At 42.7% G+C, this 27,898-nt stretch overlaps 1 protein-coding gene across 3 annotated transcripts; it reads left to right on the top strand.

Moving 5' to 3' along the window:
* Positions 1-2,375: 2,375 nt before the first annotated feature.
* Positions 2,376-27,893, top strand: slc29a4a (solute carrier family 29 member 4a). 3 transcript variants are annotated; one of them, XM_030059108.1, is made up of 12 exons: positions 2,376-2,406; positions 7,098-7,448; positions 9,995-10,421; positions 13,778-13,909; positions 14,175-14,288; positions 15,296-15,424; positions 17,062-17,136; positions 17,486-17,754; positions 23,626-23,749; positions 23,931-24,118; positions 25,733-25,973; positions 27,487-27,893. In XM_030059108.1, exons 3-12 carry the CDS (start codon positions 10,187-10,189, stop codon positions 27,630-27,632), a joined length of 1,653 nt encoding a protein of 550 aa, XP_029914968.1. In that variant the 5' UTR covers positions 2,376-2,406; positions 7,098-7,448; positions 9,995-10,186; the 3' UTR covers positions 27,633-27,893. The 3 variants fall into 3 exon arrangements, with proteins under 3 accessions (XP_029914968.1, XP_029914970.1, XP_029914969.1); XM_030059110.1 differs by having other exon boundaries at positions 17,486-17,745; XM_030059109.1 differs by having other exon boundaries at positions 10,166-10,421.
* The last annotated feature ends 5 nt before the right edge of the window (positions 27,894-27,898 follow it).

The raw sequence follows: 27,898 nt of genomic DNA on the forward strand, positions 1-27,898 counted from the left end.
AGAGACGCACACACACACACTCACACACACACACACACACTGCACTCCATACAGTCCCGCTGGGTATTGGTCGGACAGAAAATAATTCCATCTGAGTGAGGGAGCCGTAACACAGTGTGACCTTTTTACACATTCATAACAGAGAGCCGCAGAAGTAAATATTTATGGGACGGGACACACACACACACACATATACACACACACACATAGAGCTCCAGCTTGGGGAAATCGACAGTACCTCATTCTGCTCCGGACAGGTTGCTGTGGGCAAAAGCAACATGACAAACTGTTACTATTCCACACGGCATAAATCCAGAGCTGCGATCTCAGCAGAGGAGGGGAAACGCAGGCGGGCGCAGGGAGAGACAGACAGACAGACAGACAGGAATCTGGCAAGTCAAAGGGACAGGACACAGACAGGTAGAGGCAGAGACAGACAGGTAAACAAGCAGGCAGCTAAACAGATAAGGTGGCAGAGAGCCAGGCCGCAGCGTCCTCCTGCTCCAAAGGATTTCACGCAGATTAATCTCATCTTCAAGAACCTGCTTTCAAAAAACATCTGCAGGAAATTCTGGCATGTCAGCGGCGGGATAGCTTGGCTGATAAATCACAACCTGTCAAACTCACAGATCTGTATTATTTAATTGTCTGGGCTGCAGTTCACTGAGCCTTATTCTGGAAGTGGCTTTGGTTACTGTCACTGCCTTATTTTTATTTTGATTATATTTTTTGGTTTCTGTGAGTTACTGTTCCTCTTCAGTGATTACAGTACATTTCAGTGCTTTAATCAGAAAAAAAATCTGATGCTGTTTGATGCAGAACAGAGAATAAATTGAGTAAATTGATGCCATGCAGGAAGGTACATTCAGGAAATGCATTTCATCTCAAGTTTAAATTTTATGGTCTTTCTTTGTATATTTTTCTTTCATCATAATAGACACCACTGTATTCATTTTATATTGTACAATACATGCCAGTATACAGGATTTTCAAGCCTAATTCTATCTATCTATCTATCTATCTATCTATCTATCTGTGAAATGTTTAACAATTTTAATCCAGCAATCCAGAAAATCAGATGGAAATGCTCACTGTGCATAATCTCATAAAGATCATGACATGATTTTAAAATGCAGCAACGACTAAAAATTCACCGAGGAACAAATCCAATGTTCTGACAGGATAAAAACCTTTTTGCCTGATGCGCCGCCTCATTTGACACAGTGGCTTTCATTTTGCATTCCGCATGTGATTTCAAGCCCAAAGTTAGGAGTGCTAAATTTGGCACGGGGAGTACTTTGCACTTTAAAAACTCTGCTGCAGAAAGTGAATCACGGCAATTGTTTAAAAAAAAAAAAAAGAGAGAGAGAAAAGAATAGAAAAAAGGGAAAATGTACACCGGCGCAGACTATTTTAAGGCACAAACAAATGAAAGGAGAGGAGGGAGGGAGACAGGAATGCAGCAGAGCTCATGAAGGGGAGTCAAACCCACAACCTGCGGTGCGGCAGCTGGTCCCAGGTCTGACTTGGCCCTCCCCGGCAACGCCGCCTCTCCAGCACACCCTTAAACGACAGCCGCCATTTAGTTAATTCCCATCTGCCTCCGCTCTCCTATGGCAACGGTGGCGCTGTGCAATATGACAGAGCCTCTGCCAATAATAAAGCATTAGCATATTGAACTGAACTGATTAAGCTGTCAATCACGAAGAAGCTCCAGAGTCAGCTGTGTGTGTGTGTGTGTGTGTATGTGTGTATGTGTGTGCACTTAAGAAAACAGACAGAGGATAGGGGGACCTTTGATTAGAAATGTTCTTTAGGGAAACATCATGGGAGAATGACAAAAGAAATGACATCCATTTACTTTCTCTCTCCCTCTCTCTCTCTCTCTCTCTCTCTCTCTCTCTCTCACACACACACACATTCATATACACCTATATAAAAATATGTACACACATCATATGCCAGGGAGTGAGAAACAGCTAGTGTTACATGTGTAATATGTCAGTGTGGTGTAACAGCTGTTAGGCGAGTCAAAACAAAGGGGAGAAACAGGATTTTTTTTTTTTTTGACAAATAACTGACAAAGAACATTACAGTGACTTATTTTGTTTAAGCAAAATAAAGGATAACAAAAGAAAATCCATCCAGTGAGTCATACAAGTCAGTAAGATTAATTGAGTAGTGAGTGGAAGTGGGAAAGGTGGAGTGAAGTGCACGCTGGGAGCAGGGAGCAGAAAACAAACCAACAACATGGCCAAAGCCTGAAGGAAGCAATCAGGTGAGCAGGGGAGAGACGACAACCCCCCCCCCCCCCGGTGCCACAGGTTCACCGCTCTTTATAGCCTCGGCTGCAGCAGTCAGGTGTTCCCCATTTACTCTGATGGCCTCCCAGCTCCAGCCCGACAGGTACCTGCAACACACACACACACCAACCTGATCTCACAGAAATCCGTGAAATGAGCACAACCTCTTAACAACGCATTGCGTGCTCCTGGCACATAACCTGTTATAATTATGTGTGGCCACCACAGAAACAGCGTCCACTGAAAGTCAATTAGGATCCGTGTCGTATGGCCACCACGCAAACGCTGTCCACTGAAAGTCAATTTCATGTGGGTGGTAGTTCATAGATCCCGGAAGTGCAAATTTAATCAAAATAAAATAATAAAATAAAAAATAAAAAATCGCCGGTTTTCTAGACTAGGCCTACCATATTGACCCGCATAAAAGACGACCCTGATTTTAAGATGACCCCTCTTTTTCAAGACCATTTTTGGAAAATAGGCTACTTTTTATATGGACAAAATCTTGTTTGAATAAAAAAGCCACCGGCTTGCATCAGGCGGGTCGGCCGCGGCACCGGCTGGTACCGCGCCCACCCGGTCAGGTCTGCGGGATCTGACAGGTGAGCGGTCAGTGCCGCGGTCGGCCCGCCTGGTGCCATGGCCGGTAGGAGTAGTATCTAACATGGAAGGGCGCAAGCCAGTAATTTCGCCTAGGGCGGCACATAGGCAGAACCGCCACTGTATAGTTTATAATGTCATCATTTTCGTATTTTTCTAGTCCACAAAAATCACATTTTAAGCCATTTTGAAATCAATGAACGAAATTTTATTTTAATCTGAAAAACACCGGCGTTACCAAGGCAACGCGCTTCATGCTACCTGGTGACTCCCGGCTTCTCGGCTTCAAAGACGTCACGCCGTGGGTGGTGGTTCATAGATCCCGGAAGTGCAAATTTAATCGGTATTCTGAAAAAAAGGTCTGATTATTAGCCATAACGTTGTAACCACCCAAGGCAGACTCACCACGAGCTATGAGGATGTGTAACGATGGCATGTGTCCACAAGTCCCCTATAATATCAACTTTATTTTAAGAAAACACGTTTTATTTGCGATATCATATCACGGAGAAGCACTACATTACCCATAATCCTAGTGTTTATCAGCGACGTGTCTGAATTGACAGCTTTCATCAATAAAGTCAATAAAATCTAATAAAGTGCATGAAAGTTGATAATGTGCTGATATGTTACGCCATTGAACACAACCCTTTCAGTCAGCGAAACAGAGCGGGTGGACAAACCGTGGAAACACGTCAAAAATAGCACTAAAGATTTATATAGTCTATATATATTTTTTTTTTCATAACATATCTTTATTCGTGGTATAAACATAGGCTACATGTTACGGTTATGCTTTTGCTGTTGAAAAACTACCGTATGTATGGTTTTTAAACCTAAATTCACAATGTTTATCCTAACCCGGAAGAGGGGTACCAGAACTACAATTCGTGCAGAGTTGCAACACACAGAGCTGTCCGGCGCCATAGCTTTTGTAGTTCTAACATGTTATGTCTATTATATGAAGTGGTGATCACTAATTTTGCAATCTTAATCAAAGTTTTTGGGTGTGGGAAGAACGCCTGAATGGTCAGATTTAATTTTTTTTTTTCTTAAGATAGTGAAATCATGTTTTTTCCATGTTTTGACACTAGTCGGTGGCGCCCCCTATTGGTTTGCCATCGGACATGATAGTAGAGGTCAAGAGCTTTCCAAAAATGTTGACCCCATGTCTCTACCATATTTTGTTGCTGCACTGTAAGCCTTTAAAAGTGTCTCAGGTGGCCATATTAAGTTAATGGGAAAATCTAAAATATGAAACATTGAGTATTTTATGGGGAAAAAAAGCTTTGAAATGGTCCAAATTGAAAAGTATGACTGTGTATATGACTAACATCAATATTCTAAATAAATTTGGCCATTAAATACCCCCTTAAAGAAGTTTGACTGATTTTATCAAGCTTGGTCCTAAAAGAGGTCTGCAGATGTACACCTGAGACAGCCTTGGCTTGGAGCACGATGAAAATCAAACTTTGTCACAGAACAACAATGAAGACATCGTTTGAAAGGTCTTGACCTATGGAGTAACATATCTCAGTGTGAGACCAGTGGGCAGTTCCTGCTCCCCACAAGTGCCCTTTGAACCTTGCACCTGAGACACTTTTAAAGGCTTACAGTGCAGCAACAAAATATGGTAGAGACATGGGGTCAACATTTTTGGAAAGCTCTTGACCTCTACTATCATGTCCGATGGCAAACCAATAGGGGGCGCCACCGACTAGTGTCAAAACATGGAAAAAACATGATTTCACTATCTTAAGAAAAAAAAAAATTAAATCTGACCATTCAGGCGTTCTTCCCACACCCAAAAACTTTGATTAAGATTGCAAAATTAGTGATCACCACTTCATATAATAGACATAACATGTTAGAACTACAAAAGCTATGGCGCCGGACAGCTCTGTGTGTTGCAACTCTGCACGAATTGTAGTTCTGGTACCCCTCTTCCGGGTTAGGATAAACATTGTGAATTTAGGTTTAAAAACCATACATACGGTAGTTTTTCAACAGCAAAAGCATAACCGTAACATGTAGCCTATGTTTATACCACGAATAAAGATGTGTTATGAAAAAAAAATATATATATAGACAAGGCTATATAAATCTTTAGTGCTATTTTTGACGTGTTTCCACGGTTTGTCCACCCGCTCTGTTTCGCTGACTGAAAGGGTTGTGTTCAATGGCGTAACATATCAGCACATTATCAACTTTCATGCACTTTATTAGATTTTATTGACTTTATTGATGAAAGCTGTCAATTCAGACACGTCGCTGATAAACACTAGGATTATGGGTAATGTAGTGCTTCTCCGTGATATGATATCGCAAATAAAACGTGTTTTCTTAAAATAAAGTTGATATTATAGGGGACTTGTGGACACATGCCATCGTTACACATCCTCATAGCTCGTGGTGAGTCTGCCTTGGGTGGTTACAACGTTATGGCTAATAATCAGACCTTTTTTTCAGAATACCGATTAAATTTGCACTTCCGGGATCTATGAACCACCACCCACGGCGTGACGTCTTTGAAGCCGAGAAGCCGGGAGTCACCAGGTAGCATGAAGCGCGTTGCCTTGGTAACGCCGGTGTTTTTCAGATTAAAATAAAATTTCGTTCATTGATTTCAAAATGGCTTAAAATGTGATTTTTGTGGACTAGAAAAAATACGAAAATGATGACATTATAAACTATACAGTGGCGGTTCTGCCTATGTGCCGCCCTAGGCGAAATTACTGGCTTGCGCCCTTCCATGTTAGATACTACTCCTACCGGCCATGGCACCAGGCGGGCCGACCGCGGCACTGACCGCTCACCTGTCAGATCCCGCAGACCTGACCGGGTGGGCGCGGTACCAGCCGGTGCCGCGGCCGACCCGCCTGATGCAAGCCGGTGGCTTTTTTATTCAAACAAGATTTTGTCCATATAAAAAGTAGCCTATTTTCCAAAAATGGTCTTGAAAAAGAGGGGTCATCTTAAAATCAGGGTCGTCTTTTATGCGGGTCAATATGGTAGGCCTAGTCCAGAAAACTGGCGATTTTTTATTTTTTATTTTATTATTTTATTTTGATTAAATTTGCACTTCCGGGATCTATGAACTACCACCCACATGAAATTGACTTTCAGTGGACAGCGTTTGCGTGGTGGCCATACGACACGGATCCTAATTGACTTTCAGTGGACGCTGTTTCTGTGGTGGCCACACATAATTATAACAGGTTATGTGCCAGGAGCACGCAATGCGTTGTTAAGAGGTTGTGCTCATTTCACGGATTTCTGTGAGATCAGGTTGCACACACACACACACACACACACACACACACACACATAGAACGCAGGCCCTGCTTGAGGGTGCAGGGTAAAGCCTTGTTGTTCTTGGCCTTGTACTGTATAAGAATGAAAACAGACCAAGGTCTACTACAAGGCTGGCAATAGAGTTTAAGAGAGCATTTTTAATCAAACAAATTGTAAGTATAAATATATATAAATATTATTCCCCTACATTTTGTTGGCTTTATCTATGGTTACCCCTTTACATGCTTTGGTAACATCAATCTATTTACATGTCATCAAGTGAGTTATAACTGTGTGTGTGTGTGTGAGAGAGAGAGAGAGAGAGTTCCTGTCTGTTGTTCAGCGAATAAACTGTTGAGGAGAAGGGTCTCCTTGCAGGTGTGTGTGTGTGTGTGTGTTCCTTGGTGAAAAAACACAGTACTCTCTTCCAAAGTGTCTGTGGCACTCAGCAGTGCTAGGTGCTCCGTTTATAGTTATCTAATCATACTCATGCAGCTTTTGATCTCATATGGCATCACTACAATATTCCTACTTCCCCCCACGGCTGTGGCATTTGAATATATATATATATATTTTTCTGCAATTAATCACCTATTATCAGTGATGTGGTGGTAAACGGCAACCTCAAAGTGTGAGACAAACCGGCGATAAACACAAATATTAATGAATATTTCAAGGGGAAAAAATCATTTATGCATTTTCCCTCTCAGTTGCCTCCACTTTGATACTCCTTACTATGATGTGCGCTAATAATTTAGAGTCTAATGATTTATGCATGGCTAAAACGGCGGGTTGTAATCTGAATATGAGAAAAAAAAAAAAAAAGAAGTGGGGAGAACTAGGTTTAACCGGGCTCACCCTGCGCTCCATCTCTGATTACTGTAGCTCTTTTCCCGTCAGGGGGAGGAAGAGAAAAGGCTGATTGCGATGGATGAACAGCCAGAGGCAACACCGCCCCCCTCTCCTCCTCTCCTCCCCTCTCCCCCCTCTCTCTCCTCATCCTCCTCCCCCCATCCATCCATGCTTCCCTTTTCTCTCCGGTGGCGCTGATGGATGGTGCGTAAGGAGCGCAGGACGGCACCGGGACTCCCCCCTCTTGCATGGAGACGGGCTGAGGAGGCACCAGGTCCGGCAGAGACCACCGGAGGATGAGCGGCATCAGACCAGGGACCCCGCTGCCGCTGTAGAAGCCGAGGAGAGCAGACGCTGAAATCCACAGAGAGAAAGAGAGAGACAGAGGGAGACACAGAGGTAAAGGGGCCATTAATAACCTGTTGTTTATTGTGTGTGTGTGTTTTTTTTCCTTCTTTGCAGTAAAAGAGAGAAAGCACAATGATCACGGCGCACGGGAGACAGAATTACAAAACCCTCCAATGATGTAAAAACCTCTCTTTCTTGCACTTGCACTTCACTGGGATAATTTTTTATGACAGAAAAGGGAAACATAGAAGTGGGATGTCTAATTAGGAAGCAGGGGATGTAGCCTTTACAGCTCCAGTCGTGCGTTTCGTATTTTATTTTTTTTTATTGTATTATTATTATTTTTACCCAATTAAACATGAGTGTGTTGGAGACGCAGCTTTGAAACGCGCACAAAGCACGTGAGGCTAATTGCAGTGAATTTATTGCTGATGTGATTACAGCTTTTACTCCGCGTTTCCCAGGCAAACGGGCACTGAGGACATAAGTGATTCTGTGATTTTGCTTTGGCTCCTTATTGGAAAAAACAAAAAAAACAAGCCTTTAATGATGTTATAGCTGAAGAATAGAAATAACAGTGTGATGTTAGACTCAATTACGGTCAAGCTCTTTTTTTAATTTAAACGGAGGAGGCTGTGAGCGCCGCCCTACGTCTGAAAAAGGAAACTCATCCAGCTGTTGACTACAAAACAATTGTGCCTGTCTGAGCCAGTGCGTCGAGACCATTGCTAGATTGAAAAAAAAAAAAAAAAAACAACTACCATCTTTTATTCAATAACTTCTCGTTGGAGCTGCGTCTTAATCCAGGCTGGTCCCGATTGAATCATGTTGCTGCATGAGTCTTTGCATATGATGAAGGCCCCAGGATGAGCCCAAATTACACACAGTTGTAACCTCCTTACATCATTTGATGCTGCCAGCTTTATTCATTTCCAGATAGGCTTTGAAAGGAGATCACACCCTTAAACCTGAATGTTTGGCCCTAATTCTGTGAGTAATTGTGTGACGGGAAGTAATATGACACAGGCTGCTGCTAAGGATGTGACATTAAGACTGTTGACTGAGCTGAATTATGGCACTGTTTGAACAGGATTACAGCTGCCACAAGTGTTTGTGTGGCCGCATAGAGGTATAGGTGAGCCTGTGTGTGTGTGTGGTGTGTGTGCACAAGTGTGTTTGCATGTTCCAGTCCACACAGTGTGTGACAACAACACTTCCCCTGGTGACTGTTGGGGATGAAAGCAGGTCATTGAAACACCTTGTTTCAGCACAGGGGAGCAGCTGTAATGGCAGAGCTGCTGGCCAATGACAAGTGTAGCAGCTCACCGGGGGAGGTTTATTATAATTTGATATTTAGGAGGATTATGGAATTATGGCATTATGGCATTATGGCGAGGTGAAACTGTCATTTTCCATCGTGTTTTCAAACGTCACTGATAGATAAGCATGTTCAGTGAGAGCTGCCTGTAACCAGACAAACACAAGCCTCTGCAGCTGCCAGCATCACCTTTTAAAATGGCTTTCACTTCCAGTTTCCCTGAATTCAATAGCTGACTAAGAGGTTTGATATGCAGCAGGAGGCCATCCATCATCTATTCTATTCTATTCTATTCTATCCTTTTTCTAACTTTCATTATAATTAATAATTATTATTATTACAAAGAGTACTACCAATACCACAACAACACAGCTCTATGGTATTATACTGGATAATGCATTGTCTTCATTGTCTCTTCTCCTCTTCTCCTCCTCTCCTATTCTCTCCTCATCCCTTCTTTCCTCTTTTCTTTTTTCTCCTGTCCTCCTTTCTTCTCTTCTCTTTTCTTCTCTGCTCTTCTCTTCTCTCCTCTTTTGTTTTCTTTTTTCTCCTGTCCTCCTTTCTTCTTCTCTTCTCTTTTCTTCTCTGCTCTTCACTCCTCTTTTGTTTTCTTTTTTCTCCTGTCCTCTTCTCTTTTCTTCTCTTTTCTTCTCTTCTCTTCTCTTTTCTATTTTCTCCTGTCCTCCTTTCTTCTCTTCTCTTCTCTGCTCTTCTCTTCTCTTCTCTCCTCTTTTGTTTTCTTTTTTCCTGTCCTCCTTTCTTCTCTTCTCTTTTCTTTTCTTCTCTGCTCTTCTCTTCTCTTCTCTTCTCTTCTCTTCTCTTCTCTTCTCTTCTCTTCTCTTCTCTTCTCTTTTGTTTTATTTTTTCCTGTCCTCCTTTCTTCTCTTCTCTTCTCTTCTCTTCTCTTCTCTTCTCTTCTCTTCTCTTCTCCTCAGCATTGTCATTTTGCTCTCCATCATCATCCTATAGCGACATATTGCACTGGCTGCTCAGTGAGCTTGTCTGTCTCACGTCCTGTGTCACTCTGCCATGCATCCTTTGTCACTCTGTTTCTCATTCAGTATGCCTCACACACATCTACTCACAGAAACGCATACAAATGCATTGTCTCTCACTCACACACTCACTCACCAGACTACCTCTATGCAAGGTTTGTAACCTTGACTCTTGTCAAGCGTGCTGTCAGCACGGCAGCAACAGATTGGTTGTTTTTCCAGGCTCTGCCTTTTCTTTTCTAGTGTTAACTCCGGTGCTCCCTCTGTTGTTGTTCTCCCTCCAGATCCTCCATCATCTGAAGGCGTCCTGCCTCTGATCGGGGCGTGTCCAGGGGAACTGGGTGTAGCAGGCATGCTCCAGAGTGTGAGCTCATAGACTCAAGAGGAGCGTGGGGTGTGTTAAGTGTGTGCGTGTGTGTGTGTGGGTGTGTGTGTGTGCGTGCGTGTGTTTGTAGATTTTCAGCCCTTGAGCAGCGATGGGTTCGGTTGGAGCTGAACGCCGGAGGCCCACGCCGGCCCAGACGCCCGAGGAGAGGGAGGTGTGGAGGGATGCAGGGAGAGCTGGATGGAGGGATGGAGGCAGAGAGGGGTGGAGGGAGGTGAGAGAGAGCGGTGTGGTGCAGAGCTACAGCTTCGACTCGTACCAGCTGGAGGAGGAGGAGATCAGCAAAGACGCCCCAGACCGAGGAGTGCTGGCTCTCTCCGAGCCAGGTGAGTGAGAAAGAAAGATAGATAGATAGATAGATAGATAGATAGATAGAATGCAAAAATATCTCCATCTCAGCCAATCATTCAGTGGCATACTCAGTCCAAAATCTTGGTTTCCTTAAAGCAAGTGTAAATATCTGCCAGTGGGATGAGATAATCCAACTTGTTTCCAGTGCTTATTGGCTGATTTCTAGAATTTTTAAAAATCGATCAATAGATGGATAGATAGATAAATAGATAGATAGTGTTATACTGCAAAAGATACAGCAAGTACAGTCAGTAAATAAATAAATGAATTTATTAAATCCATTTCTTAACCTTTATTGTGCTAGGCTTTTCTCATTCAGTGGGATGAGATAATCCCAGTTGTCTCCAGTGCAGTTTCACTTCTTTCAGGATTTTGTTGTAAATATGTTGAAATGAGGCAGAATAAAGCAGATCAGCCCACACATATCAATGAACTGACATTTGATTCAAGAAAATTCTGGAAACAAGCATTGGCATTGGAAACATTCGCGCTGGAAAGTGGGATTATCTCATTCCATGGGGAATTTTTGCACATTTTAAGAAAACATTGATTGTAACACTGAACACAACGGAGGAAATGACTTGTACAGGACATTTTTGGCTGCATAGACAGGTAAGAGTGAGCAGAAAATCGGGGAGGTGTGTGTGAAACACAGGTGGTAATCATGTTAACTGTGTTGCCTGGTTACTCGGGTCGCACAAAGGCCAAGCCGATCAAATCAGCGGTGACCAAGGACACAAAAGAGAAGGGCACAAAACGCTCTGTGCTCCCTCTGCTCTCCATCTGTTTTCTCCCTGTCCTCCTCCTCCTCCTCCGCCTCTCCTCTCGCACTCTGCCTTTCCCTCTGTGTCTCCCCGTAGCCGTCAATCTCTGTACCTCAGTGTGCAGGCAAAACAATAGAAGGAATACATGATCTCCGCAGAGACAGATTCTGCCTGTTTTCCTAAAAAAAGCCTGCACGTCAAAAAGGCAGACGGGAGAGACAACATTCATCCCAGCATGTCATTACAGTCCTGCACCGACACTACAGGCTGGAGAAACCACCGCTGTGGTTTTCCAGGCTGCTGAGGACAAAGTTTTTGGTTTAGTTTTTTTTTTTTTTTTTTTTTTTTTTTCATTTTTATTTCCATAAAAAACTTGCACAACACACAGCACATGCAGTCAAGTCAAAATATTGCCCGTGCAGCTGCAATGGAATGTGATAGCAGAAAATTGATCACATCTTAAGATTATCAGGCAGCATCAGATTTCAGTGTCAGCCCCTCAGAATCAAAAGCTTCTTTCTAGACTCGTCATTTTGCACCATCGTTCAACAGTCATGCAGGAAGAAATCCATCCCAGAAAGAGCACAGATTACAGTTTCTCCACTGACAATAGTCTCAACAGAGCAGAATGCATTGCAGGGACAAGGCAGGGTTGTGTTTTGAGTCAGGGGGCGCAGCTACAATCAAACAGACTGACAGCAGCTGAATGATCACACTCTTAAGCTTTTTATATGCTCACTGAAAGCACCATATTCATAGTTGGCCTCTGGAGGCTGTCAAAAGGCATTCTGGGAAAGGAAGGAGATCACAAACTGCAGCAGATGCAGACAGGGCAGGTACATCCAGGAAATAAATAAATCACTTTATTAACCTTTATTTTTCTAGGGTTTTCTCATTCACATTAAAAATCTTCGTTTTCTTTCCTTTCCTTTCCTTTCCTTTCCTTTCCTTTCCTTTCCTTTCCTGTCCTTTCCTTTCCTTTTCTTTCAGTTTGCCCAGTACTTTGTTCTCCTTGGATTTTCACATGATTAAATTTTAGTTTCTGTAGGTGGCGCTCTTTGCTTTGCCTCTTCAATCACGGCTGCCATTGCCGCTCATTGACCCAGTTCTTCTTCCATTTGTTCACCTTCACACCTCGTGTAGCATAATGATTTTGAGAGCTGCCACACAGAGTTTAAAACAACACTGTAAAAGCTTTCATAAAGTGGATATTATTTGAATCACCGTTGTGTTAGTTAACACTGGGATAGTGACTAGAAAAAATGGATATTTATTTATTGTTTAAGAAAATGCTGCAGATTATTATGTAAAAGAGTTTGGTGCAAGTTAGCAGCCTTGATTATAACTGATATTTATTTATTTGTTTATTTGTTTATTCTGGATTCCCATTAGTCATTACCATTACTCTATCATGAAATAATCAGTACATACTAAAAAAAAAAAGTCTAGTATCATTAAAAACAGGAAAAAAAAGACCAAAAAAAGTTCCTCGATACACTGCAAAAACTCAAAATCTTACCAAGATTATTTGTCTTATTTCAAGTCAAAAATGTCTTATTACTAGTCAAAATATCTCATTACACTTAAAATAAGACATGATCACCTCAGAAGTCACTTGTTTTTAGACAATTGTCTCTTGTTTCAAGTGAAAATTTGCTTGTTTCATTGGCAAAATTTGTTTCTTGTTTCTAGCTAATTTTCACTTATTTCAAGTGAATTTTCACTTTTTCCACTGGCAAATTTTGCCAATGAAACAAGCAAATTTTCACTTGAAACAAGAGACAATTGTCTAAAAACAAGTTACTTCTGAGGTGATCATGTCTTATTTTAAGTGTAATGAGATATTTTGACTAGAAATAAGACATTTTGACTTGAAATAAGACAAATAATCTTGGTAAGATTTTGCATTTTTGCAGTGTAATGATCATGCAGTCAGATATTATGGAGCTGAATGTGTCCTGTTTGGAGATGGCTTTCTGAGCCATTAGTTTTTTTTTTTTTTTTTTTTTATCTCTTTTTTAAAACAGGTTTGCTTGGTAAATGTGTAATGTCCGAGGTCAGGCTGTTCCATGTTTTTATGCCTCTGTACACAGCAGCACGACATGCAGCGCTCAACGGCGCAATGACTCTCCCAAACACAGTGCACTTTACCCCTCCTTTGCTCTGTAAAATCAGGTTTTTCACGAGGATCATGGGATTTATGAGCGGTTACAAGGAGAAGCTGCAGGTCACACTTTTAACCCCCGACAGTAAGATCAGTTACCGAGCGAAAGCTGTAGTGTGAACACAGTGACTCTTTCTGCACATCGTCCTTGGCCGTTAATGCAGCTGATCGATAGTTCACCAATACAGTAGGTGTGAGGCTGTACTGGGTGATAGCTCCTCCATCACTCCAGTCATTACTGCTGCTCCTACAGCCTCATGCATCTCGATCAGGCGTAATGCAGGCCCGCTTCAATTGTTTTGGGCCATTCTCCCCCTCCATTATTTGTGATTGTGTGGTTTTACACTCTCACCCTTTTAATTCCTTAACCCTTGACTCCCTCATTTCCTTCCTCCCTGCTCAGCCTTTGAGGAGCCGATCCCTGACGACCGTTACCATGGCATCTACTTTGCGATGCTATTGGCTGGAGTGGGCTTCCTGCTGCCCTACAACAGTTTCATCACCGATGTAGACTACCTGCACCACAAGTTTGAAGGTATAAATATGCATGAGCGCGTACATACCTGTGCGCGCGCGGACACACTCTTACACCCACATCCACTTGCACATGCAGAGGGTGCATGAATTTCACAGTTCACATAATTTGTAAGACTGCAGGGGAAAACACACCATGTAAGCAGGCATACGCACACACACACATATTAAAAAGCACATTCACTCACAGAAATGCATACCTAGAGACTACAAATTCCACTGTGGGTGTGTATGTGTGTGTGTGTGTGTGTGTGTGTGTGTTTCAGGCACGTCCATAGTGTTTGACATGAGTCTGACGTACATCCTGGTGGCTCTGGTGGCCGTCATCCTCAACAACGTCTTGGTGGAGAGACTCAGCCTGCACACCAGAATCACTGTGGGTGAGTCAATCAGAAACCGTCGCACTCTCCCAGACAGACAGACAGACAGACAGACAGGCATTTGGCAGAGAAATCGCAAACCTAAAGACATTTTGCACAATTTGTCTGTCATATGAACAAATGGATGTGTAGCCGTGCCAAATAAAACTCCTCATAATGGTAATTTATACTACTCTTCGTTTTCCTAAGTGCCCCCTGGGAGCCTCGGGGCTTATTGGAGGAGGCAACGCAGAGCAAAATGGAAAGACGGTGTAAAGAGAAAAAAAAAATACACTTTGCAATAATTTTTAGTCATATAATGCTTCAAACAAACCCATCTTTGCCAGATTTATGAACGCACAAGGGGCTATTATTCCAAGAATGCTAGTGTTTTTCTGTTTTTTTTAATTTTTTTTATTACTTTTCATCATTTTCCTTTTATTTTAAGGAGCTTGCAAAACATCTCAGTGTAAATAAAATAGCTAAACAGCTCATATTTAAGCATGAAATGAGCATACACAGAGGACGTTACATCAGTTTTGATTGAAATGTGCCCCCAAATTACTCAAGTGTAGTTGCCAAAGCCTTCCTAAAATCTTCCTAATTACAATGAGGTAGTGTAGGCTTTGCAGGCAAACATTAAAAAGTGTTGCAGGCGAGATGTTGCAGCTCAGCCTACCCAGTAACCCAAAAATCAGTTTTCAGCCGTGAAAAGAAGAAGACTCGTAAAAAATGTATGCCCCCCCTAGGAGGTGTTTGAATATCTCCGCACCGCAAACGTACAGTACATGGAGGAGCACTACTGCTTCACTACAGTACGCCGTGCAGCTTAAAATAGCTCGTATCCTTGAGGAAACGGCGTTTGAAGTGTGTTGTCTGCCTTCTGAGAGCTTCTCTCTGGAGTTTGTAGACTCGGGATGGGGCCGAGGTGGTGGACTGGAGCTGAAAGCAATACCGCTCTCAGCTCGGCCGTGTCAAGCACACGCCGCGTGTTCACGGCTTCAAACGGCGGGTCTGTCTCTCCGCAGGTTACGTCTTGGCGCTGGGGCCGCTGGTCTTTGTCAGCGTGTTTGACGTGTGGCTGGAGAAGTTCACCACCAGGCAGGCTTACATCATCAACCTCATCTCAGTGGGGGTGGTGGCCTTTGGATGCACAGGTAATCATAACCTTAATGTCTGTCAACACAGCAAAAAAAAAAAAAAAAGCCTCCATGTTGAGTCATTAACATCAAGTCATTAGTCATGAACAATATAACATCTGCCAGTGGGATGAGCTGATTCCACTTTTTTTTTTTCCGATGGAGATGGAGTTTCACTTGTTTCCGGAAATTTCACAGAGCGAGTATAAACATGTCGGAACAAGGCAGAATGAGGCAGATCAGCCCACGAGGAGCAAGAAGATGAAAGGAAATGCAAAATGACTTTTAAAAATTCTAGAAAGGAGTTGAGAAGCACCGGAAACAAGTGGGATTATCTCATCCCACTGGCAGACATTTACACTTGCTTTAAGAAAAAAACAAACAAAAACATCTGTCTAACTATCTAAATCCAGATATGCTACAGATACAGATACATAGACTGCAAAAAAAACCTGTATATTTAATTAAAAACATACCTGTTATTAATATGGCTTTTATGGTTCTAATATTTATGTTTCTCTTTTTTTTTTTTTTTTTTTTTTGTTATTAATTTTAAGCCACTGATTAATCTTTTTAAAGGAATGTGTTGTATAAATAAAGCTCCTCTCATATAGATGCAGTGTATAGTTATAGATCTTGATATAGACATATATACATATTTAAGTAATAAGCAAATATACAGTGGTGGAAAAAAGTTTTCAGACACCCCATGCTTTTGTGAAAATATTGCATTAACAAATCACTCTTAGGTCTTCAAGTGCAATTTCTTTTAGTACAGTCACAGTCAAAATAGTAAACAAATCCTAAAAAAGCCATTAAAAACTTAAAATTGATTGGTTCCATAAAAATACATGAGAAATTTTGAGTATTGGGTCATTTTGGTACCAGTGATGAAGGTCGTTCTTTTTATTAAAAGACACAATTTTTGTTGCCAAGCTTGGTGTCTATATAAAGCCAGCACATTTGAAAGTTTTTCAGACACAAAAACGCAGGAAAAACGCCTGAAGAAAATTTAAGGGTGTCCGAAAACTTTTTTCCACCACTGTATAAACAAAAATACAGATGCACATTAAAAAAATCTAGCGACAGATATAGATTAAGATACTGTATGTACCTATAGATGGCTATAGATGTATGCATAGGAATTAAGATCTGTATGTGTATGCCTCTATTGAGCTCTATATTACTAACATATAGATACAAAGTATAACAGGAGTAAATGTAAAGGCATGCAGTGCTACACTCAAAAACTGGAACAGGAGCCAGAACTATGAAAAAAAAAAAAAAGAAAAAAAGAATGAGCACCACTTTTCCTCGAGAGTCCCACAACATGTTGGTCGGCTTTCCTGCGTTTTGCATCATCAACAAACAGCCTGGAAGCTTCCATCCGTCCCTGCTGCCGCCGCTCAGCCGCCGCCTGTCTCGCACGCCGAGCCAGCTCTCCCTCGCTGTTCCCCGTGACGGCGGAACAAAGCCGCCGCTCGCTGTTTGGGTTTCTCTGTAGTGTTACAGCGCCGGGTCTTCATTATCCGTGTCTCTCATGAGGCCTGCGGGAGGTTCAAGAAGCTCCACCTGTAAATAAATTGTGTTTCTGTGAGTGTTGACTCGCTTAGTCCTGTGTTTGCACCGATAACCGCTTCCTCATCCGTCCCCAGTGCAGCAGTCCAGTTTCTATGGTTACATGGGGATGCTGCCCAAGAGGTACACTCAGGGGGTGATGACCGGAGAGAGTGAGTACGCTCACACACACACACATCACACACACACACACATGCTCATAAGCTGGGAAATTGACCCTGTGTCTCTGAGTGTTTGTATAGCCGTCTCTAAGCGCTCAGCCACTCTCTTCACTGTTTCTCTCTCTCTTTTCCTTCCCTTATTCCCCGATGCCGCCGTTTCACTGTCACTCTCTCGCCTTTTCCTCCTCCATCAACCTTTATTTTTATTTCCCTTCCTTCTCTATCGTTTTCTCTCCTCTTCCCGCCTGCCTTGCTCCTCTGTTTTCTACCTCCATCCTCAATTTCGTCCCCTTGTTTCTTTCTCTCTCGCTCTCTCTTTCCCTTCTCTCCACCCCGCCAGGCACGGCGGGCGTCATCATCTCCCTGTCCCGCATCTTCACCAAGCTGCTCATCACCGACGAGAGGAAGAACACGCTCATCTTCTTCCTGGTGTCCATCAGCATGGAGATGCTGTGCTTCCTGCTGCACCTGGTGGTCCGGCGCTCGCGCTTCGTCCGCTACTACACCGGCCACGCCCAGGGCCGAGGCCAGGCCAAAGGTCACGACCCCCGGGACAGCGGCACCGGGTACCGGGTGCACCACGACGTCACCTCAGAGGAAGTAAGATTTGTAAGTTTTTGTGTGTTTATTGACTATACAGTGTGTGTGTGTGACCAAAAGGCTTCTTCACGTCCAAACTGTCGCCCATCAACACAACGTCCACAGTTAACCCTTTATAGGGCACTCATTGAAATACTTTGAAATTCAAAAAAACAACCCTAGACTGTTATTAGAGAACATGACTGGACTTTATTACTTCTATAAAATTTTTCTAAAATTTTCATTTTGTAATAGAAAATCAAAGCCATTGAGATTGGTCAAATGCCACAATCATGTGACCTGGGATGTAGAGCGATGTTTGCTGATTGGCTGGGTGAAGACCAAATGATTATTGAACTAACTGAGACAGGGGATGGGCCTGATATGTAAAATTTCTGAAATTACCAAAAATAGTCACTTGCCCTATAAAGGGTTTCAAGCAGAAGTCATTATGTTCGATATCACTTAATATGTTTTAGTTTTAGATGAGGGGAGTCACAATCAGAGTTAACCCAGGGAAAAAGAAGCAAAGGAAACGGATATATAAGGCACCTCAGTTATCAGTTTTAATAATCTAGCCTTGCAGTAGAAAGGAGAAGGCTCAGTTAGATTGAGCTGCCAACAAGGAATAAGTTTTAAATCCAACAACTAAACCAGACAACAAAGTACATCCTCCCTCCTAAAGGGAGTCAGACTTCTGATTCTGGCACACAACAAACTCGAGTGCTGACCTTTTTCTCAACAGTGCTTTTGACATGAAATAGCAGGAGAGCACCGGTGTTACTAATGACATTAATTAAGGCTCTGTTCCATTCAGATGTAAGAGCCGCGTCGTGGTGTTGTTCACCAGCGGCTCTGTCGAACACAACACCTGTGCTCACCTGCTGTTTCATGCCAACATGGCTGCTATGAAAAAGGTCTCTTCACTGTGTCTTACTTGCAATGCAAATTAACCTGCAAGGGGGACGGGCCCAGTTGAAATTGAACTTTGGTCAAATGAGCACTATATCCTTGCCTGCACAAGGCAATGTTGTCCCTTTAAAAAGAGTTTGGTACTTTTATGTGAAGGGAAAAAGATCAGAGTTCACAAGCATGAGGCCTGCAGGGAGTCAGCTGGCTAATTGGTGAATTGCTGTGAATTTTATTTCCCAGTTACAAATTACTGTTATATTTGTTTTTCAGCAGATCACTGTATTAATCTCCTTTTCACACCTGCTTCATGTAATAATAATAATAATAATAATACATTTTATTTATAAGCGCCTTTCTCGACACTCAAGGACACTTTACAATGATAAAACAGGTACAATAAAACAACAGGTAAAAGCTATACACGGTAAAAAGGAAAGAAATGGAGAAATGGAACAAAGTAGTTCCAGTTAAAGAGAATAGGCTCTCTTGAACAGGTGTGTTTTGAGTCTGGAGTTGAACAGAGGAAGAGAGTCGGTGTTTCGGATTTCTGGCACGTACAGTGAATGTAGCAGAGGTGAAATCGACTACCATCTGTCAAGATCATCAGTTAATATTAGCTGACCAAAAATAATCATGTCAGTCAATCAAACAGATCAGGAGAGGAAACACAGTTACACTTTAATAGTGCTGCTGAATGAGCTGTAATTTCTGTTAACCATAACCGAATACATCCCTACACATGGACGCAAACACCAAACAATAAACTAGAAGGAATTACTACTTACAAACAAATCACCTGTACCATTTTACAATAATACTACCCTCATCAAGGGTTTATGAATGGCTTGTAATGAGGTTGTAACTCTTTAAAGTCATTAATAAACAAGTTACAGCACAGTTTTATACACTGATTCGGATACAGAGGATGACTTACAGATAAAAGGACAAGATAAAGAATGCAAAGCAACTGGCAAGATCTGAGATTTACCAGAACAGATGCAGTGCAGCAGGAACAGGATCTTGCCAAATAGTGAGCCTGCATCAATGCATGAATTAATAACCTAATCATAAACCATTCATAATCCCTTTACAAGGGTAGGATTATTGTAAAGTGGCACCAAAATCTGCAAAGATCGGTTAAGGAGTTTAGATTTGGCCTGTAATGTCAGTGGTCAGAATAATAGAAACAATTACAGAGTAATAATTTCTGAATAGCAAATAAGGGAAAAAGCCACATTTTCAGTCCCCCTGAAGTTTCCATCATATAAATCCTGAACTGTGTATATACTGGCCGTAACGCCCATATACATTGAGAGGTACAAGTCCCCCCCCCCCCCCCCCCCCCCCCCCCCCCCCCCCCCCCCCCCCCCCCCCCCTCCCCAATGTTCAGGCACTCCAAAAAATATATTAGCAATTCAATGTTCAGGCATATCTGTCCCCCTCAATGCTGAAATGGTGGTTTCGGCCCTGGTATATAGTGTCATAATCATCAGATATAAAACTGGTGGCTTCTCCTGAAGCAGCCAGTTGATTGACATTCAGCTTCAAACAGTCTCTGGTCACCATTGTGATGCACTTACTTCAAAGTTCAAATCCTCTCTCATCTTGTGTTTCCGTTATTTTGTCCACCGCCTGTAGACTGCGCTGCATGCGACGCGAGCTTCGTGTCCCGTCCTGAGTTAGCAGAGTGTGAACGTTCACTCCTCCACCCCGCAACGATCCAGATCCTCTCATTAAACTTTTCTCGTCCATGTTTGATTCATCAATCCCTTCATGAATATTGCAGCAACAAACTGTTTTCTGAACAGAGAGGAGGAGGCGAAGTCAGGCCTCGAAATTTGCCGTGTCATGCGAGGGTATTTGCTTGCTGATTTCCGCGCGGCTTGGAAGCGGCTGTGTGTGTGTCTTTCCGTATGTGTGTGTGTGTGTGTGTGTTTCTATCTCAGTGTGCATGCACATAGGCACTGAGGACTGTGTGATTTAGCACCACTCAAACACAGACACTTAGAATCATTTATTTAAGCTCCAGGTGGTGGTGATGCTTTGGCTTTTGGCTGCCATTCAGAAGCAGAAACAGGGGGACTGTGTGTGTGTATGTGTGTATGTGTGTGTGTGTGTGTGTGTGTGTGTTGGAGGGGGGGTTCTTGAACAAGATGAGTCTGAGAGAGAAAGAGAGAGAGGAGAAAAAGAGCAGCTGAGGCGGCGAACAAACAAGAACAACGAGAGAGAGAAAAATGTCGAGAGGAAAGAGAGGCGAGACGGAGAGAGAAACCATAAAAACAGGAGAATAAGCAAGAGGAAAGAGAGAGAGCGAGGGAGGAAAGAGGGTGATTCAGGGGAAAGAGAGAGCAAGCAGTCACGACAATGAGAGGGAGAGAGAGAGAGAGAGAGCAAGTTAGACAATGTTAGAGAAGATGGATGGTGAGCGACGAAGCTCGGGAGAGAGAGAGAGAGAGAGAGAGAGAGAGAGAGAGAGAGAGAGATAAATACATTTTGTACTCGTTCTTGAAGCCATCCTTTGTAGCTGGGAGATATGGGGCTAATATTCCTCATTACAGTGTGTTTGTTGAAATGTACAGAGCCCACAGAGGGCCGCCTTCAAAAGAGGACACAGCACCTCAGGATATCAGCTTTTCATGTGTGTGTGTGTGTGTGTGTGTGTGTGTGTGTGTGTGTGTTTGTGCTTGTACAAGGTTACACACAAGTGGACTGTGACAGAAGATCCCTCTGTGTTTTAGTGTGTATATATATATATATATATATTTATATTCATGTATGTGTGTGTGTGTATGTGTGTGTGTGTGTGTGTGTGCGGGGGTGGATCTTCTTGTGCACATCATAAGAGGGAAGTGTGTGTCTTTTTCGGCGTCTGGGGGCTGATTCATGCAGTTCTTTGTTCTGGTTGCCGGGGGAAACCGAGGCAGCGTTGTACATTATGGGATAATCAAGGAGAGTGGTGCCTCCTGGACCACAAGTACTTCTAATCAGCTAATGGATCTCTCTGTGTGTGTGTGCGTGTGTGTGTGTGTGTGTGTGTGTGAGCTTGCATGCACCTGTGTGTGTGGATGTGCCTGTGTATAAGTGTCTCTCTGAGAGGAAGAATGTGTGTAGAGGCATATTGGCGTGTGTGTGTGTGTGTGTGTGTGTGTGTGTGTGTGTGTGTGTGTTTACGTGAGTGCAGGACCTTGGGCTTATTGGCAGTCTCTAACAAGGTTACGTCAACCTGCAGCAGCTCACAGCCATCCTCGCTAATAGCCCCCGCCGTAAAAAAAAAACTGATGTCATGCAGCCAGGAAGCCATTACTAACGAAAAAGAAAAAGAAAATGACAAGAAAAAGGAAAAAGTTGGTCGCAGGGAGGCTGTGTGAAAGTTACTGCGGGAGAATATCTGCATTTATTGTGTGACAACTACCTCTAGTGTTTTCCTCTTGTATTGCTCGCAGTCGGATCTTCCTCGTCCTTATCATCATCGTCATCACCTTGTTGTTGTTCGTCTTCTTCCTCTTCCTCCTCCTCTGCACGGTGGCTGTATGCAGAGAGCTTCACTACTCACACTCATTCAGCCTGGAGCAGCTTGTACCCTGCATTTTTTTAAAATTAAATTAAATTTAATTTGAACCTATCCTTACTATTGTAAAGCGTTTTGTGATTCCTGCTATATAAATAAACTTTATTTACTTACTTACACTAAACATGCAGTAGATTAAATGCAACATGTAAGTGGTGCGTGTATTATGGTAATTATGGTAGCGTCTCAGTATGAACATGGCCTACAAGTCTTTTTAATTAATCAAATTTCATAGACAGGTTTCAAATCTCTCAATCTACTCAGACAAGTCACACCAGTTAGTCAGATGCCGGCTTGATGTAATACACTGCAAAAACGCAAAATCTTACCAAGATTATTTGTCTTATTTCAAGTCAAAGATGTCTTATTCCTAGTCAAAATATCTCATTACACTTAAAATAAGACATGATCACCTCAGAAGTAACTTGTTTTTAGACAATTTTGATAATTTAGAAAATTTGCTTGTTTCATTGGCAAAATTTGCCAGTGGAAAAAGTGAAAATTCATTTGAAACAAGTGAAAATGAGCTAGAAACAAGAAACAAATTTTGCCAATGAAACAAGCAAATTTTCACTTGTTTCAAGCAAATTTTCACTTGAAACAAGAGACAATTGTCTAAAAACAATTTACTTCTGAGCTGATCATGTCTTATTTTAAGTGTAATGAGATATTTTAACTAGTAATAAGACATTTTTGACTTGAAATAAGACAAATAATCTTGGTAAGATTTTGAGTTTTTGCAGTGTACAGTTGATGATGAAGCTTCACAAACAGGAGGCCTATTTGCTATATTCTTAATGTTACAGCATCCAGGCGGCACAGAAGCCGACTTGTTTGCGAGCCGCTCCAAAATAGTCATGCGGACCGGAGCCTCCGTCAGGGCAAATTGGCACTTTCCCAAACGGGGAAAATGTCAGGCAACATTTCACCTGCAGCTGCAGCGTCTTCGAAATCTTCCATTACCGCAATGCAAAACTTTTCCAAAACAATCAATCCAGCTTATAGTCACATGCTGTCAAATCATTTCCCCTGTGTGCTCGAGCAGCTGGCGGCTGCATTTCCCAAAACATTTGCAATATCTTAACCATCGCTCTTAGTGTCATGACATTGAATTTGTCAAAAGGTGGCGGGGAAAATACCAAGAGGTCATTTTACAAAAGACAGAATTGGACATTGAGGGTTTAATGTGGTGAGAAATGCGTCTGACCTTAAAGGATGTTTGCTTTCCGTCCCTCAGTCGAGTGTTTTATGCTGGATGTGTGAGAGTAAGTGAGTGTGTCTGAGCGTGTAGGTGGGTAGCTGTGGGAGTTGTTAATGTTTACCACGTTGAAAATTTATTTTAGCACTGGTGTTGTTTAATGAAATGCTTCATTAAACAACACCAAAACACCCCCATCTCTCTCTGTGTTTTCTTCATTCAGGGGAATGGTGGGACAGGAGCAGCGTCCCCTACGGAGGACGCCATTGAGGACTTTGCAGGGGGGACGTACGTGCGCTTTGACGCACCAAAAGCCAAGATAAAGAGGAGCTGGCCTGGTGTCCGAGGTACTCTCTCTCTCTTCCGTCTGAATTTGCGAGATGGATTTGAAATGTAAATGCTTTCCGTGGTCATTCTTACAAAGAAGAACATGTTCTTAGTCGGAGTTTTTTGTTCTTTTCTTCCACATATCTCTCTCCCTGTTTCATCTGACCCTGTCCTTTCTAACTTCCTTCCCCCCCTGCCCAGACATGATCTTGCATCGTTACGTGGTGGCCCGCGTGATCTGGGCCTACATGGTGTCCATAGCCGTGACCTACAGCATCACCCTGTGTCTGTTCCCCGGGCTGGAGTCCGAGATCCGAAACCCCATGCTGGGCGAATGGCTGCCCATCCTCATCATGGCCACCTTCAACATGTCCGACTTTGTGGGCAAGGTGACGAAACCGATGACCTCATTTCCCAAATACATGAAACGCTTAATTCCTGAACGCCATGTGCACATTTTTGGAAAGCTTTATAGGCCCAGATTTATGGCTGGGATCAGTGCATTTGGTTGTAGCGTATGTCATAAGATGATGCATAGGTTTAATAAGAATCTATAATATGCTTTGCTTTCATGCCAGCAATAATTTTTTAAAATTAGGTGCAAATTCTTCAAGATCATTTTGGAATTAAATTCTTCTAAAGCACACACACACACACAAAAACAAAAACCCCTTTACCTGACATCTATCCTGCAGTATCTCAAAAATAAAGGATGCACAAAGATGAAAAGTGTATTTTTTTAATACTTAGTCTGTATTAATTTTGTAATATCCATCATCACTGTGCCAGAGGAGGTGTTTTTTGATCATTTTGGAATGAATCTCCTCAGTTTGAGTTACATGTTTATTAGCTACATTATAAGTCACCAGTATTTATTAGTATTCAGTTATTATTATTATTGAAAAGGCATTTGAGACAGGGTCTTGTACAGCAGACACTGAGATTTAATTGCACGTGAAGTGTCTTTGCACAACAGAGGCAGGAAAGAGAGGAGAGCGCATTTCATTTACATGAACACAACACTTGACCTTGTCCAGTGGTTTAAAGGGAGACATCCCATTGTTTAACCTGAGAGTAAGAATGGACCAAGGTTTGGTTTATTTTTAGATAATTACAGCTAGGCTTTATCTCACTACTCAGGAATTAAACCTTATCTGCTGTCCTTGAGTCATCATTTTGACTTTGAGGAGAGAAATACCGGTTGAGTCAGATTGATTTTGATTGTAAGCTTTGGCTGTGTCCTCGCGGCAAATTTAGCATTTAGTTGAAATCGAGGGGAAACTAGATAAGGAGGGAGGGGAGAAATTATACTGAGCGAGGAAAAGGAAATTACGGTAGCTAGAAGGTAACAAAAAAAGTCATGATAAAGCAGAGCAAGAATAGAATGGAGGGGAGGGGGAAAAAAAGCATTTTTTCTCGAGCTTCTTGAGTAATTCAGCAGGTTCTCTGAGGCGGGGCTCGCTGTCAGTTTCTAGCTAATGTTTAGAGAATGACTTCAGGGTGTTGGGAGACCTTTAGAAATGTGAGCAGGAGGACAGAATAAACAAGAAGCCAGTGGTGGATCAGAAATCATCATCAAACATGGAAGTGATGGATGTGTCCTGGACGAGCTCTTCAAAGGCCCCAGCTGTCGTCCTGGGCCCTGGGTCAAGGGCCCGGGACGACCTCAGGCTCCCCGTCGGTGCTGCATGGCATGTACTCCCGTGCAAATCATGCCAGTCAGAGCGCGCATTTTGATTTAAAGACAATATGCTCGTTTCACAAAATTTTCAGGGCCGTGTTGATCCTTCAACCAGAAAACGCCCCCTTGCCCCGCTTGGCTTTTTCTTTAGGGGACTTTCAGTTCTGCCAAGTCTCTTTCAGTTAAACCTTAAGCTCATTTCCAGAGATGTTTTCTGTACCTGACCCTGACCTCTCACGTCCCTGTGGAGGCGGCGAAAAGCCAGAAGAGAGTGTCTACGTCAGGATCAATAAAATATCACTTTATTGCCACCCGTCCTCAGATCCTGGCGGCGCTGCCGTACGACTGGTCCGGAGGCCGCCTGCTCTTCTTCTCCTGCCTCAGGGTCATCTTCATCCCCTTGTTCGTCATGTGTGTGTACCCGGCCGACGCCCCCACCCTGGCCCACCCCGCCTGGCCCTGCCTCTTCTCGCTCCTCATGGGTGTCACCAACGGATACTTTGGCTCCGTGCCCATGATCCAGGCTGCTGGCAAGGTGCCACCTGAACAGAGGGAGCTGGCAGGTAAGAGAGAGAGAGAGAAAGTGTGTGTGTGTGTGTGTGTGTGTGTACACTTGTACCAACAATTTCTAACATGTTTAAGTGCAGGGGTCAGAATAACTAATTGCATTTACTCATGTAACTGTAAGCTTTTTTGTGTAACGTTTTCTTTCCAAATAGGAAGTAGTCTGTCTGCCCTAAGTAAAATATCAGCATTACTTCGTTCATCTTGAGTAGCAGTTTCCAGTACTTTTTCCAGGACTGCTAAAGATCATTTATCTAAATGGTAATTAAGTGTGTGTTAAGACATTCTTGTTTTTAATGGTGATGTAATAGCTTTTCGCTAAAAGGGAATTAAAGTAATCTATATCCTTTATCGGCCTGCACCGGTGATCTGTAGGAACTGCAGCAGCATTTCTAGAACTTGATCTCTTACACAAATCTCTGATCCACACACACACACACACACACACACACACACATACACACACACCCCTCTCATCTCTGCCTTCCCCTTGATCTACAGTGGCTTGCTGCTCACATGCCCATTAAAATCACATTTTCACAATATAGACAAGAGGGCTGGCTAATTAGAGCAGAGATCCAACAGAAATATACAGTGAGGAGATGATAAATCTATGATATCTCCATGCATAATAATGCAATCATAATGCTGCGCTGTCATTTGCTTTTCTGCCTTCCGAGCGAGGGTCTCTTTAGCCTTTGGAGCCGAAATGACTTCGGATGCCAACCGGCGGTGTTTTGACTCTCAGGACGTTTTTGTTCCAAACAGGTTCATGAAACCGAGACTTGAAAACCAGAAATCTCCACACGTGGCAAAATAATCATTGCAGCGCTGGTATTCATAACCTTATCGGCTCCTTGCAGGTTCAATCATTTTGTTTTATGGGACAGTGAAACTCTTTATTTATCGCTTCTTTAACAAAAAGGTACAGTGTGCAACGCTGCCCAGGGCTGACTGGCAGTCCTCACTTCAGTCAACCTTCAGCTCATTTTTTACAGTGCACCTTTAAAAATAGGATTCAGTGTGGACCTGCTATTGCGCCTATGATATATTACAATTAGCAGAAAGGGAATATGCCCATGAGCTACCTTGTGGCACATATAAAGTGTTATCATCAGCCAAGCTGCTTAGTTCAGAACAGCCATCAGGAAGAGACGCTGGCATTTTACATTTCTGCAAACCAAGGATATTTTGAAATGTTCATGTTTCATGATGTAGTATCAACTGAGTGAAAAATATGGCAGACAGGATGGCAGATGGCTCCACCACTTCGGCCATAAGCCTAAATGTTGATATGAATTGATTTGACATTGCTATATATCTGTTGGTTTGCAGAAATGTAACATGGCAACATTTTATTCTGGCGACATGAGTTGATTAATTTGACATTTATTTCAGCCGGAGATTGAGGAGGTAACTTAAAGTAAACATTTTCTTTTTCTTGTATTATAATTCTGTGTTTTTATCGCCTCTTTTTCACGCTCAGTGTTTCCTCTCTCTGTGATCCTGCAGGAAACACCATGACCGTCTCCTATATGACAGGACTGATGGTAGGCTCTGCTGTGGCGTACGCAACTTACAGCTTCACCGCCCCCGGGTCGGGAGCACGCCTCCCCACCCTGCACCTACACACACCTGCCAACGCTACAGGGTACTGAATGTACATACACACACACACACACACACGTAGACATAAACACATGTACATACAAATATATATTAATATGCACACACCCAGTCGACATCCAGCAAGGAGAAGCATCATAAACAACACCGAGCGACGGACCCCCATCAGCATAAACTGCTCAAACCACAGTTTACCCCACAGGACTGGAGGACACTCTACAGGGTCAAACCAGAGCGCGCTCAAAGGTGAAAAAAAAAAAAAAAAAAACGTTTACGTTGCTGATCTGGTCCTTCATCC

This window comes from Myripristis murdjan, chromosome 8, assembly GCF_902150065.1.
Source record: "Myripristis murdjan chromosome 8, fMyrMur1.1, whole genome shotgun sequence".
Taxonomy (NCBI): Eukaryota; Metazoa; Chordata; class Actinopteri; order Holocentriformes; family Holocentridae; genus Myripristis; species Myripristis murdjan.

Excerpts from the sequence above, each read along its gene's own strand:
- slc29a4a (XM_030059108.1), top strand. The coding sequence starts at position 10,187 with ATGGGTTCGGTTGGAGCTGAACGCCGGAGGCCCACGCCGGCCCAGACG. Across the intron at positions 10,422-13,777 it reads GCTGGCTCTCTCCGAGCCAG|CCTTTGAGGAGCCGATCCCT; the intron begins GTGAGTGAGAAA and ends CTCCCTGCTCAG. Across the intron at positions 17,137-17,485 it reads GGGGGTGATGACCGGAGAGA|GCACGGCGGGCGTCATCATC; the intron begins GTGAGTACGCTC and ends CCACCCCGCCAG.